Raw genomic sequence first — 14,916 nt, 5'->3', positions numbered from 1 at the left:
GATGGATGAGGATGAGTTCCGAGCTCAGTTGAAGAGAGATCGGGAGAGAAACGAGGGAGACGATGAGGATGAACTGTAATTGTTATGTGGTTAAGTGTGAAATGTTTGTTGAATCAATTGGTTCTATGACTGAAATCAGTACTATTTTGTCAAGACTGTACGTCATCACATTTTATCATAGAAACGATAAACAAGTTATGGCGTTCAGTATACAGAAGTGTGTCAATGCAGTAGGAACAGTATTGACGGTCTTGTGGGTGAATATCGTTTGTTTTGCGTCGAGTTGATAAAAGAATATGATACATAGATATGGTTTCCTTGGACTTCTTCGTGGAAAGGGCTCTGGATATAGTATTTGCAAGATTGTACATGTTGTGAAAGTGGCTTATTATCTAGGTGGCCGACATCTTCAAGCCTCATATTGCAGTTGTTAAGCAATCGAAACCTATTAAGCCGGGAAAGACCATGTTCTTTGCCAATCATCGGTCCTGGGCTGATTTCTTCATGGATGGATATATGACTGGAGGTTCTAGTTATCTTTCTCGTTATGGAGTGATTGCTGGAGTTCCCGGACCTTGCTTTTGTGGTTATCTCTACAATTTTGTTTTATTTTTCCATCGTAAGCGTGGTATCAATCGCCAGTGGTTTACTGACTTCTTTGCAAGGAAATGGAGTGTTCGGTGAGTATTAAGGCTTGGTTTGATTTCTAGTCCAAATAATGGTATTGTTGTATACCCTGAAGGTCATCGGTTTAAGGGAGAAGGTTCTCTCCCTTTGAAGACGGGTGTTTTGGAAGTGGCTTATAACCTAAAAGTGCCTTGCCAATGTGTCCTTGCAACAGGAAAAGTGAGTAATTGGGTTATCCATCATGTTTAGGAGGATCTTTTGGATGAGATTAATCTCCATGTGAGAACTGGTCAGACATTGACTGTGTGTGTCTCTGATGTGCTTCATCCCGAAGAGTACAAGACAAAGGAAGAGTGGTTTGAGGCTGTTCGTTCCTCATGGAATGAGACGTTGACCACCTTGAACAAGAAGCAAGGAGTGAGAGTGATTGATGATGTGTTGCCTGGAGTAGATAAGGAGAGGTGCTGTGACGAACCTGTTCTGCCTAGCCATGCTGCCTGGTCTTGGGGAGTGGTGATTGCCGTATGTGCCATCATTTTCTATTTCTGTTAAGTGTCTTTTCGTGTGTTTGTTGGAAAGAAGGGAAATTACAATTACCATACATAACTAGAATCTTGTGCTACTGCAGTTGTTTCGTATCCCTGTTGTGTTGCATCATAAGAAGGCATTCCATATCCCTGTTGTTGAGCAGGTTGAGTGGCTCCATATGCAGGGGATTGCATTCCATATCCTTGCTGTTGCTGTTGCTGTTGGGTAGCTCCATAAGCAGGAGATTGCATTCCATATCCTTGCTGTTGCTGTTGTTGTTGGGTAGCTCCATATGCAGGGGATTGTATTCCATATCCCTGTTGTTGAGCACCATAGGGATCCTGCTGCACACCATAGCCCTGAGCAGGATATCCATATCCATACCCATATCCATACCCATAACCCTGTTGTTGCTGTGGTCCTACCATACCACGAAGGGCATCAATACTCTCATCAGCAGATGGTTTCTGAGCAGCCAGCATACTAAAATCAATTCCAGAGAAACTAGGGAAGTCACTCTTTGGTGTCTCCGCTACTTCTTCAACAGGTGTCTCAGACTTCTTCATCGGTCGTTTGGGTACATTCTTTACAGGAGCAGCTTTAGTAACCGCCTTGCGACGAGGTTTTTCTTCTTCATCATCATCCGATACCTGAGGACGACGTCCCTTTGGCTTACGACGAGGTTCATCCTCTTCATCATCCGATACTTGAGGTCGACGAGTTTTAGGCTTACGGCGTGGTTCAAAATCATCATCGTCCTCGGACACCTGAGGACGACGAGTTTTAGGCTTGCGACGTGGCTCAAAATCATCATCATCATCAGACACCTGAGGACGACGGCCCTTCGGCTTACGACGAGGTTCAACATCATCATCATCAGAGACTTGAGGACGACGAGCCTTCGGCTTACGACGAGGTTCAAAATCATCATCGTCATCGGAGACTTGAGGACGACGAGCCTTAGGCCTACGACGGGGCTCAAAGTCGTCGTCATCGTCATCAGAGATTTGAGGACGACGAGTCTTCTTTCTAGGTGCATCTTCATCATCTTCATCCATCCATCTACAAATCAATTGCTTATCCATTCTTTACATCTTCTCGACAAAACACTTCTGAATAAAGTTTCGGCATCCTGTTCGATCGCTTGGTTGTGGACGAGGGAACTTCTTTGGGTTGTAGTTCGCAAGATACTTCTTGGCACCTTTCTACAAGTGAACAAACATATATAGTCGCACTTTGTTGCCTCCCTTCAATACCTTATCCACCTCTTCTTTCGTCCAGGTTGCTAAAGTAGCATGTTTCACGTAATGGTCAAACTCTCGACTACGAATAACCATTCAATACTAGAACTACTGGATACCACTGCATGCTGTACATACAAGGGTACAAAAATCCATGACAAAATACTGAGGACCCTACAGATCACCAGATATATTCATAGATACATTCTGTTCGCATACAAAACATTTCTTATTTTCACCTTTTTTCATAAAGTCTTTTAATACTTGCTCATACTTTGACATCTACTCACTGTGAGAAACTCTACACTCCATAATCACATGAAGCACAATAGCACGAAAAATTACATACTCCTACTAATAGTTTACACAAAGTTATTATGAAGAAGAAAAGAATCTTTGCAGTGATCGAGGAGACTATGATGATTAATAGACCAGTAATCACTGCACTATCACCTGTTGTTTCTTGAAGAAGGTTCGATTCTCCCTAGCAATCCCATTCTATTGCAACATTGAGAGCACGTTATAGTCTGCATTCGAATATGCTCCAATAACGAGTTATGGGATCAGTAGGTGATTCTAACAAACAACACATCTATCTTCGATACCGCTTCGAACTATAGTCTCTACTACGATCCATACCATCATTGTACTTTGAACTGGAATATCGAGACTCATTACGATCACTATCTTCACTGGATTGATCAGAACTGTCTCTACGTCGATATCGAGATTCCCGGTCATGGTGATGATGACGTTGCGAACGATGAGAATAATGCGAACTACGAGAACGTCGCCGACTTCGACTTCGATCAAAAGAATCAGAGCGATGTCGAGAACGACTCGTAGAATGTCGATCTAGTTCAAATGTCAAGATTATACTTACGGTGTGATGAATATCGCGCCTGCTCCTCCTTCCGTGGCTCACTACATGAAACATAAGAACAAACAGTACCTTGCTTGAACATCCTGTTGCTCATTGATCTTCTTCATAACTTCCTTGAGGGTATCAGGATTATTGATTAAGGAATAAAACTGTTCCATTTCTTCCTGATTCAGACTAGTCGAATCATCTTCCATTAGAAAACCCAGTCACACTTACGATAGTTACTATGGTATGAACGAGAACTTGTATGAGCAGCAGAAGAAGAGTAAGGAAGCTATCATTGTCAAGACAGTGAAATCACGTACATATGATCCCTGCATAATCAAATTATCACTAAGTTCACGAAGTTCCTTCACATTCACTCTTCCCCGTCGACGATTGACCAAGTGAACATAATCCTAACAATAAACAACTTGAAAAAGGAATTGCCTTCCACATCGATTCATTCATTCCGTAGTTGAAGTAGTCACTTTCATCACCTGTCATTTCCCACTTTCTGAGTTTCAGCTTGTTAATGTCAATATCAAAGGCAGATTTCGTATCCTCGTCAGGAATATGAACCAGTCCATCCTGGATCCCTTCTGCACTTTGGTCAAGACGTTTCTCAGCAGCTATTTGATCATCCGCATTCAAAATAATCTGGATGTCTTCGCTTTCCGACGAAGAGTCTGTGTACTCATATTCGTCTTCTGAACCAATGCTACCTTCCTCATGTGGAATAGATTGTACTTCGAATTTGGGTCTGTGCATTTAGGAACACCAATCTTTCAGTACCCAGTTTTATCTTCATCATTCATCAAGCTATGAGTAAGATACAAAACTACAAACCATACAAGTCTAAAAGATCGTCAGTCTCCTCAACTCTTTCTTTATTATCTACAATTGAGGTTACTAAACTTCATTCTACTCTTGGATTCCATCTCCATCTTCTCAGTAGTTGATATGATTTGGAGTTGTATTCAATTGACAGTATGTCAATACAAGGTTTTATAGAGTACCAACTCCCTAGTGAGAGTGAATATGTCATTCCCAACAAACACAACGTATCAATTTATGACTCAAATGCAATCAGAGCAGCTCCAATACATGATCCATCCTCTGCATATCCAAGAAAGATATCTTCCCTTCCTAATTCACGAAGGGCATCATTAACCCATCCCTGATAATATGGCATAAATTTATAAACACTTCCGTCAACACCAACAGTACATCCATTAAAGTCTTCGCCCATGTGAGTGTAGATTGCATGGACGAAGGAAGCCATGAGACGAGCAGAACGCTTCACAATGTGATAAACAATACGTTGCATCTTTTCTCTGTCCTCATCGGTTGAGTGAAGAATACCGAATTGAGTGAGGATTCGATCAATCTCTTCCAAGTGTTCCGTCGTATCTCCAAGAATTAGCGAGCAGTATTTTGAGTCAAAACAGAGGTTCTTTGTCAAAAAATCGCAGTCGCCTGGATGACCAACGAACAATTGCTTCTTGGAATACAAATCAACAGCCCACATTCGACTCAACTCTCCTAAATAATACCCTGACATCATCTTTTCCAGAGTTTGATGTTCTGGATTCGGAGTCAAAGGATCAAGCGCAATGTCAAAGGGAAGCCGAGGGAGAATCGATGGATTTCCATCTCCTGTAGCTCCACACTCCATGTTGATGATCATCTTTCCAGTTCTACTCTTCACTTTCATTTTGGTGATGCGATCGACGTTCTCCATGTAGGCGGCATTGCATCCTGTACCCAGAATAATACCCACAGCTGTATTAGGGTCACTGTAGGATCGTGATATCAGAGTTCCAACGGTATCATTACAGAAAGCGGTGACCTTCATGTCAATCCCTCTTTCCTGAAGAGCCTTTTCCAACAGCATAACGGGGTCTTTCCCGATACAACCAGTTGCGGCAAAACCCTTTGTCCAGATCATTAGTTTTGATCTGTTGATTGCAGTTTGCTCACAGGGAAAAGAGAATGTGAATCCAAATTTCATATTGGTTTCTGGGGATGTTTCCTTAATGCAGTCTGCTAGAAACCCGAATACTTGATCTGCATTTCCGGTAAGATATTCCTCAGGGAAGACCTTTTTAACCTCTTTAACAATCTCGAGCACTCCATTTCCCATCAATCGATACTTTGTAACTCGTACATTGCTTCCTCCCATGTCCATTGCCATCGCCATTCCCTGTTCTTGACCTTCGATTTAGCATTACTACAGACAGATACCTGTACAGACAGAGTCAACAAACGTAGGGATCATCTTCAGATCAGATGTGTCACCTCGCAGTCCCCGGTCCATTTGATCGCGGATATAGGCAGAAATCTCAAGCATTCGCTTATGAGATACATTGCAAATCGTTTCGTAGTCTTCCATAGTCAAATAATGGAAGACGAAGAGAACTGATATTTGTCAAATGTTTCGTACAAACAATGAATAACAATTAATGTTCGGGATTAGCTGCATACAGCTCATCTAAATCAGATTGGAAACTATCAATCAACCATTTCATCATCACTTACGCTTTTTGGACAAAAGATCTCTTCAACTTGAAAGTAGGAGTAAGAAGACCATTTTCCGTTGTCCATTGCTCCGACAGAATCTTGAAATCAACAAGTCGTTCAAAACCCTTGAGACCATTTTCTTTCATTAGACGAGCAAAATCCTCTTTCATAGCTGCTTTCAGTTCAGGAGACTTGCAAAGATCTTCAAACGACTTATCAGTCATACCATGTTCCTTCGCCCAAATCATCACTCCACTATGTTCAGCAACAATCATTGCAACCAGGAACGACCGAAGCGAGTCTCCATATACAAAGATCTGGCTGACCAGAGGAGATTGACCATAAATGAGTTCCAGCTTCTCTGCAGCCACATACTCACCTTGAGACAGCTTGAAGAAGTTCTTCTTACGATCAATGATCTATCAATGAGGAGGAGACCAAGAGATCACCTTGATAGCACCGTTCGGGAATACCATAACAATATCACCAGTATGGAAGAATCCATCCTTATCATATGCTTCTTTGGTCAATTCCGGATGACGGAAATACCCAGGACTTACGTTATATCCCTACCAATCACTTTCCTTCGAAATACTCACTCGCATACACAGTTCTCCTCGTCCAATACAAGGAAGCCCATTATGAGACTTGTCAGTATGAAGATACTCCATATCAGGTACATCCTCAAGACGCATATCACAACAGGACATCGGACCACCAACATTCCCACTAGTATAATCATTATACAGTTGAAGAAGTGTGGCTCCTGCTGTTTCAGTGGCACCATATCCTTCAACAACAACATTACCAATCACACATCGTAAGAAGTCAAGAACAACCGAAGAAAGAGGAGCTGATCCAGAGATAGTTAATTCACATTCATCCAATCCAACACTTGCAGTGATTTGAGAGAATACAAATCGATCATAGAACCAATGATAATTATATCCCTTCTTCATATTCTCTTTCTTAGCCTCCATACCACGATAGAACAAGAATTTTGCAATTCCTCCTTTGGCATTCACTTTCTCAGTAACCTTCTGATAGATCTTATTCAGTCTAGAAAATTAAGAAAGAGGAAGGGATATACAAACGAGGAACAGAAGTGAAGATGGTTGGACGAAGAGCTTTCATGTCATCTGTGATGGTGGCAGTGGAACCTTGATAGAATCCAATTCGACCTCCTTCTTGAAGAACAGCAGCATGGAGAAGACGCTCAAGTACATGAGCAAGAGGAAGATAGGAGAGGTAACGAGTCCATTTGTGAGCAGCGATGTTGGTTCTTAAGCAACCTGCTAACGAACCTACGACGTTCTGATGAGAAATCATGGCTCCTTTTGGAACTCCAGTAGTACCCGAAGTGAAGCAAATTGTACAAATGTCACTAGGTTTGGGAGGAGTATTCTGAACACGATTCTCTCGACCAATCTTCTCAATCTCACTCATACTGTATAAAACAATATTCTATTCATGATAAGAAGATTGAGAATCTACAGCTTCCTTAGCAAGTGTGCGATCTTTGTCTGTAATGTCTTCCATTTGGATTACTGCCTTTAATGGAACATTCCGTTCAACCATAGACAACACTTTCACCGTTTCCGCAGAACTACATACAATTGTGTTCATTTCGGTTTCTCGAAGAATATAGAGAACAGAATCAGCTCCAAGGGTTTCATAAGTTGGAACTAGGGTGAAATTGTACGCGTTGCAGGCTTGCTCAGCAATACACCATTCCACTCGATTTCTTGCGAAAATTCCAAGACATCTGAACTAGAGATATGAAGTTGGCCAACTGTTCCTACTCCATGTCGCTCTGGAACTAGATCGAGCTTAATGAGTCCACTAGCAAAATCCTGAACACGTTCCCAGACCTCATTGTATGAAAACCAAACGAAATCCCCCGCATTTCCTTTGTCATCCTACAATCAATACCGAACCACATCCAAACAAGAGGACGATATCCATAACATGGATCATCTGGAGAGATACTTCTACCTCGCATGAAGATTTCATGACTACAGCTCATCCTTATAGACAAGGAAATACAGGGTTGTTGCCTCAGGATAAAAGTAGGAGACATTCTCGCCATCTTTACACTTGGTACTTCTCCAGATTGGACTCTAGGGATCACCGAACTGTCCTCAGATTTACTGTTGTTTCAGTAGCTGGAGCAATTTCATAGATATACTGGTGCTTTTCGCTGTACATTCGGTGGATACAAAACAATAATGAGATAGAACTATCGTACGGCAAAGCTACTGGTCTATGAAACGGATTGTATTCATTACCAAGTCACGATTTACAACCCAAACGACCTGGTTGCATGATATAGGTACTCTTCAATTCCCGTGATTGTTGACAATTCAAGTGAAAAGGCAGAAAACAGCCTCCAATGTCTGAAAATAAGTTCCAGATTCGATACTAGTACCAATTGGATAGCATAAGACTAACTGTTAGCGTGGGCCACAAAGGCAAGTATGGTCACGAGTTTATGGAGTTTGAATTCCTTGCTGACGGTACATTGAGATATGCTAACAATTCAAACTACAAGAATGATGTAATTATTCGCAAGGAAGGTTTTGGTTGAAGAAGATGTTTTTACTCCTAGTTAAGGTTTCTCCTGCAGTAATGGAAGAAGTAAAGCGAATTGTATCAAAGAGCGAGATCGTAGAGGAAGATGACTCGAAGTGGCCTGAACCCAATACGGATGGACGTCAGGAACTTGAAATTCTTCTAGACAACAAGCATATCTTCTTTACGGTAGGTTCTCTTCTCTCTATTCATGTTGTATAGTGCTCAACCATTAACACGATGGTGGATATCCAGAAAAGTGCTGATCCCGATGGACTCCGTGCATTCTATTATTTGGTACAGGATTTGAAGTGTCTAGTCATTTCCATCATCTCGCTCCACTTCAAGATCAAGCCCATTCCTTAAAGTACTCACTCTGAATATATTGTTTTCTATGGTGTTTACTGTTTCGTTATTCATACGATATGAGTGATTCAGAGGTAAATGAGACGGAGGAACTGAAGAAAGTGTTTTCGGATATCACACCGATTCCCACCGTGATTGTACCTGATGGGATCTGTATTACCCGACTTCCTCCATATTGTAGATATAATGAATTCTATTGATCCTAGTTGAAGTTGCAGTTGGATATTTGCGTGCATGTATTGAGAGCGGAGAGATTAGCAAACGGGTCTTTGATTTGACCGAAAAAGTTATTATCATGAACTCTACATTCGTTTCAGCATGGTACGATAGCGTTGAATTGTCGAGAATAGGGTTACTCGGCAAAAGTGTGTATTGAAGATGAAAGTAGACTTAGACTATGAATGGAAGTTTCTGGATCGTGTCCGTGATTTGAATGAGAAGTGTTATCAAACCTGGATGTACCGCAAGTTCCTTGTTGAGTATTCGGGTGTATATCAGAATGAAAAAGACTACTGCGATAGTTATATTTCCGAAGACAACAAGAATATCCATAGTTGGAGTCATCGCATCTGGGTTGTTCAGCGTTTCGATTTATACGACGGTGAGCTTGAATATACAGATAGTATGGGTTAGATTGGATTTTAATGTAGAATACATTCAAGAGGATGTTTTCAACAACAGTGCATGGTCACATCGGTTTTATGTATATACTCATATTCATGTACTTAGTATCCTGATTGGATTAGTCGTAGCCAGGAACAGAGGATCTTGAACACGAATTAGACTATGTGATACAGCAACTGAATATAGCTCCGCACAATGAAGCCGCTTGGAACTATCTTTATGGGTACGAATATATGTAATATGTTGATATAGTTTGATTCGCCATTATCATGGATATTGTTACAATGACCTTGAATATGAAGTAAAGCAGTTATTAGTAATGATTCATGTCTCTTTCAATGTAGAAAAAGGATCCACACAATGTCCCCATTCGTGATTTCCTGATTCGTTACAATATGACATGTTTTAGCATTCCAAAGATTGAAGAAGGAATTACTGTACCTATTTTTTGATTTGTTATGACGTAGTATTGTCAGGAATTGGAACAGGAAGACAGGACTCGCAGTGCATATTGGAAGAACATGGAGCAGAGACTAAATAATGACAAGCAGTTTTTGCAGACTCTTTGACGTGTTTGTTGACAATGGATCATTATTTAGAAGAGGAATCGTGAATTCTATCGAAGTTTTGAATTTCAAATCCTCTCTCACTTTTAGATCATTGAATAGAACGATGGATTCCCATGGAGACAGTTCTGACAGACAGAGTTCGGAACAAACTCAGCCTATAAAACGATTTGGTTGGAGGCCACTGTGTGAAATTCCTTCTGGTTCCTCCACTCCCAGCCGAAATCGGCAACCGTCAACAAGTTCACGAAACAGTGTGTTGAAAACTCCAGAGAAGAGTCGGATAATGGGAATGGAAACTAATAATGCATCGGGATTACAGAATCAAAAACGAACAAGTGATTCGGTTTCAAATACTTCTGGTCCAACACCCAATTCCAAGGGTTTACGATACATTGCGAAGCGAGATCGGACAGTTGATCAATCTCCTTCGGTCAAAGCATATCACTCTCCGTCTCTTGTGAAAACTCAATCTTCAGTGGCAACTCCAACACGAACAAGAATTCCAGCATCTCCACTAGCACATCGGACATCTGCTACATATTCTCTTCATTCTCCTTCTCAAGCTATGAACCCTTCATCTCCAACGATGAATCAATGGTCATCGGGTTCTCGGTCATCGATTTCGTACCGATCACCAGTTCTTCAACATCGTTCTTCTCACAACCCTACGTCTCCTCATTTGCAGTCTTCTGCATCCAACTCTCAGCAGCAAACACCTCACATGCTCCCCACTCCTCAACAACCGATTCAAGAAGAGGAAGAACCTCCAATTCCTCTAGATCTTCAACAGAAATTACAGAGTGATAGCCTAGTGGAACTGACGTCACAGCCAGAGAGGGGTGCATTGAGTAATCGCATTAGTTGTCTTCAAGAGATTGAGGAAACCTGTAGAGCAACCGCAGTAATGAAAGTTCGTAATCCTGTAACGAAGCTCAAAGAGCGAATTGCGGAATTGGATGCAATTGTCGAGAATGTTCACAAAGTGTTACGTGATGTTCTTATTCAATGTGTCCAATGTGTTCGGGATGTGGAATCAATTGAACGGAGTTTTATCTGTTACATTCTATGTGTTCGTCATAACCGTGAAGTGAGGGAGAAAGAACAGGTGAAACTGGAGGTTAAGAATATACAAATGATTGAAGAGGTAAGTGCTCTGAATACTGTTTACATGCAATATAAGGAGGAGGTTGGAATCCTTCAGAATGAAGTAGAGATAGAAATAATATGATGACAATAAGACAACTCACTTAGATGAAGTTCTGACAGAAGGAAAAGCCTCTATTGATGTTGTAGCGAAAAAGAGTGAAGAGTTAAATGAATCATTATCAAGACTTCGGACATCTGTCGTAGAGTTACAGAAACAGGTTGACTTCACTTCATGGAGTGAGAAATAGATATCAGAATTGGACGAGAAGCAAAAAGCATTGATGTCAGAACGAGCCAGACGCGAGAATGAAGTGAAGACGAAATGGGATCTCCTTCTGGCCGATGCAGAACAGCAAGAAATGGTCTTGATACGGGATTTGAAGGCATTGAAGATCACCCAGGAGTCAGAGAGTCCGTGAAGCTCTTAGGGATGATGTATAGAAAATGAATTCATGAAAAGAGAGACTGAATTAGTAACTTCTCAGAATGAATTGGAGGAGGAGAAGAAGCAGGCAAGTGAGATATGCGATACCACCAAGAGTCACGAAGCAGAGGTGATGAAAATACAGTAGAGATAAATGATTCTATGAAGAGTAGACAGGACAAGAGTAATAAGCTTCAGAAGATGAAAGAAGAGATCGAAAGGAAAAAGGAAGAACTTCAGCGTAGTGATGAGACACGAAGGATGTTAGTCACGGGAATGCAGCAAAAGCAGATGACAAGTGAATCAGAACTTAAGGAGTTGAAAGAAGCAATTTCCGGATATGAGACAAGTTATCGTGAGGAACTCGTTCAGGTAACACGTCTGGAGGCTGAAGTGGAAATCATACGCAAACAAATCCAAGAGAAGCAGAAGCAAAATGAGAGTGAATATGACTATGAGAGTTTATCCTAGAATTGGACTCCGAACAGGTACAGTTATCAAATGAATTGAAGAAGAAACAGGCCTACAATGTATCTCGTAAAGAGGTTGTGGAACAAAAGAAACGAGAAGTAACAGCAGCAAGACTAGCTGTAGAGGATCGGACTCGTAAGCTTGTAAGGAGATGGAATGGGATACGATGGTAGAAACTACTGAAGCAGGATCTGGAGGATCAAGCAGAACTATATCGAAGTGAGAAGAAGCAGTTATTGATTCGATTACAGGAACAAGAGGTTAGGAAGAGATATACGAATAACATATAGAGTCTTCTTCGAGATGGAGCAAGTCAATGGAGAAAGGAGAAACAAGAGAAACTAGCTCGGATTGGTAGGTGATGGAATGATGTGTGTTGTGACTGATATGTGATGAATTATCTCGTCCTTATTCTGACCTCACCATAGCCATGTTACAAGAAGATAATAGTCGACTTCATCAATCAAATCTTCAACTTCAACAAGATGTGGAAGAGCTCCATCATACAAGTACTGCGGAGGAACAAGCTTATCTTACAACAGTGCATGAGCTTCAAGAGTATCTGACAAGTCTTCACGCAAAATTGGATGAACGAGAGGCGAAGAAGAAACAGCTCGAAGAACGCGAAGCTACAATTCGTTCTCTTGAAGCAAGAGCCACTGAGGGAGAGATCATACGACGTCGTCTTCACAACACACTTCAAGAACTCCGAGGGAACTTACGTGTTATAGCACGCGTACGACCGATTCTGGAGAATGAAAATACAAGCAGTCTGGAACCTGCTGTCTGGACAGAAGGAGATGATGCAGTGTGTGTACGGTATAAGGAACGGATTCAGCGATTTACATTTGATGGTGCTTTTGGTTTCACATCCAGTCAGAGTGATGTATTTGATGAAGTGAGTAACTTCGTTCAGTCAGCTCTCGATGGATACAATGTGTGCTTGTTCACTTATGGGCAGACAGGATCAGGAAAGACGTTCACAATGCAAGGAGTAGGCGATGGCGAATGTCGAGGGATTGTTCCTCGCAGTATCGAGAAGATTATGGAGGATGTGAATCGACTTCGTGAAGTGGGCTGGGAATATTCTGTGAGCGTTTCATTTGTGGAGATATATCGAGAACTTTTACGAGATTTGCTGATACGAGAACCTGTGAAACGAGGAAGATTGGATGTGAAATTAGACGGAGAAGGTCATCCATACATTCCTAATGTAACCAAGCTGGCAGTTGAGACTCCAGGACATATTCACAGCTTAATGAGTATTGCATCTTCATGTCGAGCTGTGGGCGTAAATATCTGGATGATAAATGATTCGTAGACAACGGATATGAATGATTGTTCTTCTCGTAGTCATGTAATCTTTACAATGTGATTATGAATGGACTGAGTGATGAGTAGTTATCTTCATGGAGTGAATCAAGTCAAGAACATTCATATTGAAGGAAGGTTGAATCTTGTGGATCTAGCTGGAAGTGAACGTTTAGATAAGTCACATTCAACAGGAGAGGCACTAGAAGAAGCCAAGTTCATAAATCGATCATTGAGTGCTCTTAGTAACGTGTTTATCAACATTCGTAAGAACAGTTCGCATGTGAATTTCCGTGATACGAAACTGACAATGTTGCTAAAAGATTGTCTATCGCGTGAAGGAAAAACATTGATGTTTGTGAATCTTAGTCCGATTATGGAGTCAGCTCAAGAAAGTTTGTGTTCATTGAACTTTGCTTCAACCGCAAATCAATGTAAACAAGGTCAAGCGAAACGGAAAGTAACACGATCATAGTGTGTTTGGTACAAACAAGATCCTCAAAACTATCAAACCTACAAGAAAGATTGACGAGCGAGTCCTGCTACTGCTTCCTTAAATGAGTCGAAAGTGTTCGGGTCGAAGAATTGGAGGAAACCGGGACGCATAGACTTAGCCTTTTCCATCCACTTGTCCCAGAATATATCCAATTTGATTGTCTGCTCCTTCAAATACGAGACATTCATATCCTTAGCCGAAACTCCACGTTCCAGATTACGACGAATGTACTTCTCATAGTTCGCAACAATACGATTGATTAGATCAGTGGTCGATACGCCTTCAGTACGCTGTGTGGCATGGAAACGACCCATATTCTTGATGTCTGCATACACATCACTACTTCCAGCAGAAGCATATGGAATATCGTCGTGGCAAACAAAGTCAATCTTGTGTTTATCAAGGAATTCCTTGGTCACAACCCAAGGAGCATCAGGAATCACCTCATCGACCCACTTGCAATGACGAAGACTTTCATATCTATTTGTCACATCTCAGGCCATCTATTACCTTTCCTTTTCAGTCATAACTGTCATACCCTTCATACTGTGAGTCAGCTCATCGTTACAACAACCAACAAGGAGGTAGGTGTTAGGGAAAGACTTTTTAGCTTGTTCCAACGCCTAGATATGTTACATTCTCTATTCTTATGTCGTACTCGAGCATGACCGTAATGGAAAAGGTCAAAGATACCATCAGCGTACAGACGAACAGGTCTTCCCCACTTTTCTGGAGGAACCTTAGCACGAAGTTCTTCATCCGACATTTTCTACAGATCATGACTTTTTCAGTATTGCAAACAGCGATTTCTTCTGTACTATACTCTACCTTTATTTCTGGCTCTGCTACTTTCAGAATCTTGGTACTATTCCATCATTCTCCAATCCTTCATTTTACTCAGTCATAGTCTCAGGATCTTCACTATTAGAAGGAGTATTACGTTTCTGTTTTTTTCCCATTTCGAACGACACTAATACTTAAGTTACAACACGAACTCCTGTGGACTAAATCACAACAAACAAAAGGAAAAATCGATGACACCAACTCATTTCGCTTATGCAGTGAGGATGCAGGCACCTCCAGCAGCCTTGATCTTCTTCTCAGCCTATTCCATCATTTTCCATCTCAAAACACACAATGCTACTGATGAACTTCGT

The 14,916-nt window shown here is 41.3% G+C and overlaps 11 protein-coding genes across 11 annotated transcripts; 5 read left to right on the top strand and 6 right to left on the bottom strand.

Annotated features, from left to right (window-relative positions):
* Positions 1-296: 296 nt before the first annotated feature.
* Positions 297-1,144, top strand: JH06_3729 (hypothetical protein; the record flags this gene model as incomplete). Its single annotated transcript, XM_014670543.1, is given in 5 exon segments — positions 297-365; positions 397-680; positions 711-846; positions 877-1,062; positions 1,079-1,144. 5 exon segments carry the CDS (start codon positions 297-299, stop codon positions 1,142-1,144), a joined length of 741 nt encoding a protein of 246 aa, XP_014526029.1.
* Positions 1,145-1,220: 76 nt separating this feature from the next.
* On the bottom strand, positions 1,221-2,213 carry JH06_3728 (hypothetical protein; the record flags this gene model as incomplete). The annotated part of the gene is made up of 1 exon (XM_014670542.1): positions 1,221-2,213. One exon carries the CDS (start codon positions 2,211-2,213, stop codon positions 1,221-1,223), a length of 993 nt encoding a protein of 330 aa, XP_014526028.1.
* A 30-nt stretch (positions 2,214-2,243) lies between these two features.
* JH06_3727 (hypothetical protein) lies at positions 2,244-2,678 on the bottom strand (the record flags this gene model as incomplete). The annotated part of the gene is made up of 4 exons (XM_014670541.1): positions 2,244-2,360; positions 2,391-2,478; positions 2,509-2,570; positions 2,601-2,678. The coding sequence occupies 4 exons, from the start codon at positions 2,676-2,678 to the stop codon at positions 2,244-2,246; spliced, it is 345 nt and encodes a 114-aa protein (XP_014526027.1).
* A 578-nt stretch (positions 2,679-3,256) lies between these two features.
* On the bottom strand, positions 3,257-4,029 carry JH06_3726 (hypothetical protein; the record flags this gene model as incomplete). The annotated part of the gene is made up of 5 exons (XM_014670540.1): positions 3,257-3,320; positions 3,349-3,466; positions 3,496-3,553; positions 3,585-3,640; positions 3,672-4,029. The coding sequence occupies 5 exons, from the start codon at positions 4,027-4,029 to the stop codon at positions 3,257-3,259; spliced, it is 654 nt and encodes a 217-aa protein (XP_014526026.1).
* Positions 4,030-4,330: 301 nt separating this feature from the next.
* JH06_3725 (hexokinase 2) lies at positions 4,331-5,653 on the bottom strand (the record flags this gene model as incomplete). Its single annotated transcript, XM_014670539.1, has 2 exons — positions 4,331-5,475; positions 5,506-5,653. 2 exons carry the CDS (start codon positions 5,651-5,653, stop codon positions 4,331-4,333), a joined length of 1,293 nt encoding a protein of 430 aa, XP_014526025.1.
* A 67-nt stretch (positions 5,654-5,720) lies between these two features.
* Positions 5,721-7,227, bottom strand: JH06_3724 (long-chain-fatty-acid-ligase; the record flags this gene model as incomplete). Its single annotated transcript, XM_014670538.1, has 5 exons — positions 5,721-5,769; positions 5,800-6,200; positions 6,231-6,350; positions 6,381-6,840; positions 6,872-7,227. The coding sequence occupies 5 exons, from the start codon at positions 7,225-7,227 to the stop codon at positions 5,721-5,723; spliced, it is 1,386 nt and encodes a 461-aa protein (XP_014526024.1).
* A 946-nt stretch (positions 7,228-8,173) lies between these two features.
* Positions 8,174-8,718, top strand: JH06_3723 (hypothetical protein; the record flags this gene model as incomplete). Its single annotated transcript, XM_014670537.1, has 4 exons — positions 8,174-8,205; positions 8,239-8,357; positions 8,390-8,541; positions 8,575-8,718. 4 exons carry the CDS (start codon positions 8,174-8,176, stop codon positions 8,716-8,718), a joined length of 447 nt encoding a protein of 148 aa, XP_014526023.1.
* Positions 8,719-8,777: 59 nt separating this feature from the next.
* Positions 8,778-9,911, top strand: JH06_3722 (protein farnesyltransferase alpha; the record flags this gene model as incomplete). The annotated part of the gene is made up of 8 exons (XM_014670536.1): positions 8,778-8,895; positions 8,925-9,039; positions 9,069-9,340; positions 9,369-9,439; positions 9,471-9,565; positions 9,595-9,658; positions 9,687-9,779; positions 9,810-9,911. 8 exons carry the CDS (start codon positions 8,778-8,780, stop codon positions 9,909-9,911), a joined length of 930 nt encoding a protein of 309 aa, XP_014526022.1.
* Positions 9,912-11,509: 1,598 nt separating this feature from the next.
* JH06_3721 (hypothetical protein) lies at positions 11,510-12,314 on the top strand (the record flags this gene model as incomplete). Its single annotated transcript, XM_014670535.1, is given in 5 exon segments — positions 11,510-11,625; positions 11,655-11,941; positions 11,953-12,095; positions 12,126-12,212; positions 12,243-12,314. The coding sequence occupies 5 exon segments, from the start codon at positions 11,510-11,512 to the stop codon at positions 12,312-12,314; spliced, it is 705 nt and encodes a 234-aa protein (XP_014526021.1).
* A 68-nt stretch (positions 12,315-12,382) lies between these two features.
* On the top strand, positions 12,383-13,738 carry JH06_3720 (DNA topoisomerase; the record flags this gene model as incomplete). Its single annotated transcript, XM_014670534.1, has 3 exons — positions 12,383-13,243; positions 13,274-13,323; positions 13,354-13,738. 3 exons carry the CDS (start codon positions 12,383-12,385, stop codon positions 13,736-13,738), a joined length of 1,296 nt encoding a protein of 431 aa, XP_014526020.1.
* A 38-nt stretch (positions 13,739-13,776) lies between these two features.
* Positions 13,777-14,718, bottom strand: JH06_3719 (choline-phosphate cytidylyltransferase; the record flags this gene model as incomplete). The annotated part of the gene is given in 5 exon segments (XM_014670533.1): positions 13,777-14,239; positions 14,270-14,382; positions 14,418-14,528; positions 14,543-14,624; positions 14,657-14,718. The coding sequence occupies 5 exon segments, from the start codon at positions 14,716-14,718 to the stop codon at positions 13,777-13,779; spliced, it is 831 nt and encodes a 276-aa protein (XP_014526019.1).
* Between the last annotated feature and the right edge of the window lie 198 nt (positions 14,719-14,916).

Source organism: Blastocystis sp. subtype 4 (assembly GCF_000743755.1).
Source record: "Blastocystis sp. subtype 4 strain WR1 chromosome Unknown seqid_0260, whole genome shotgun sequence".
Lineage (NCBI taxonomy): Eukaryota > Bigyra > Opalinata > Blastocystidae > Blastocystis > Blastocystis sp. subtype 4.
Note: the sequence above shows the minus strand (reverse complement) of the source record. Positions and strands in the feature narration are given on the sequence as shown.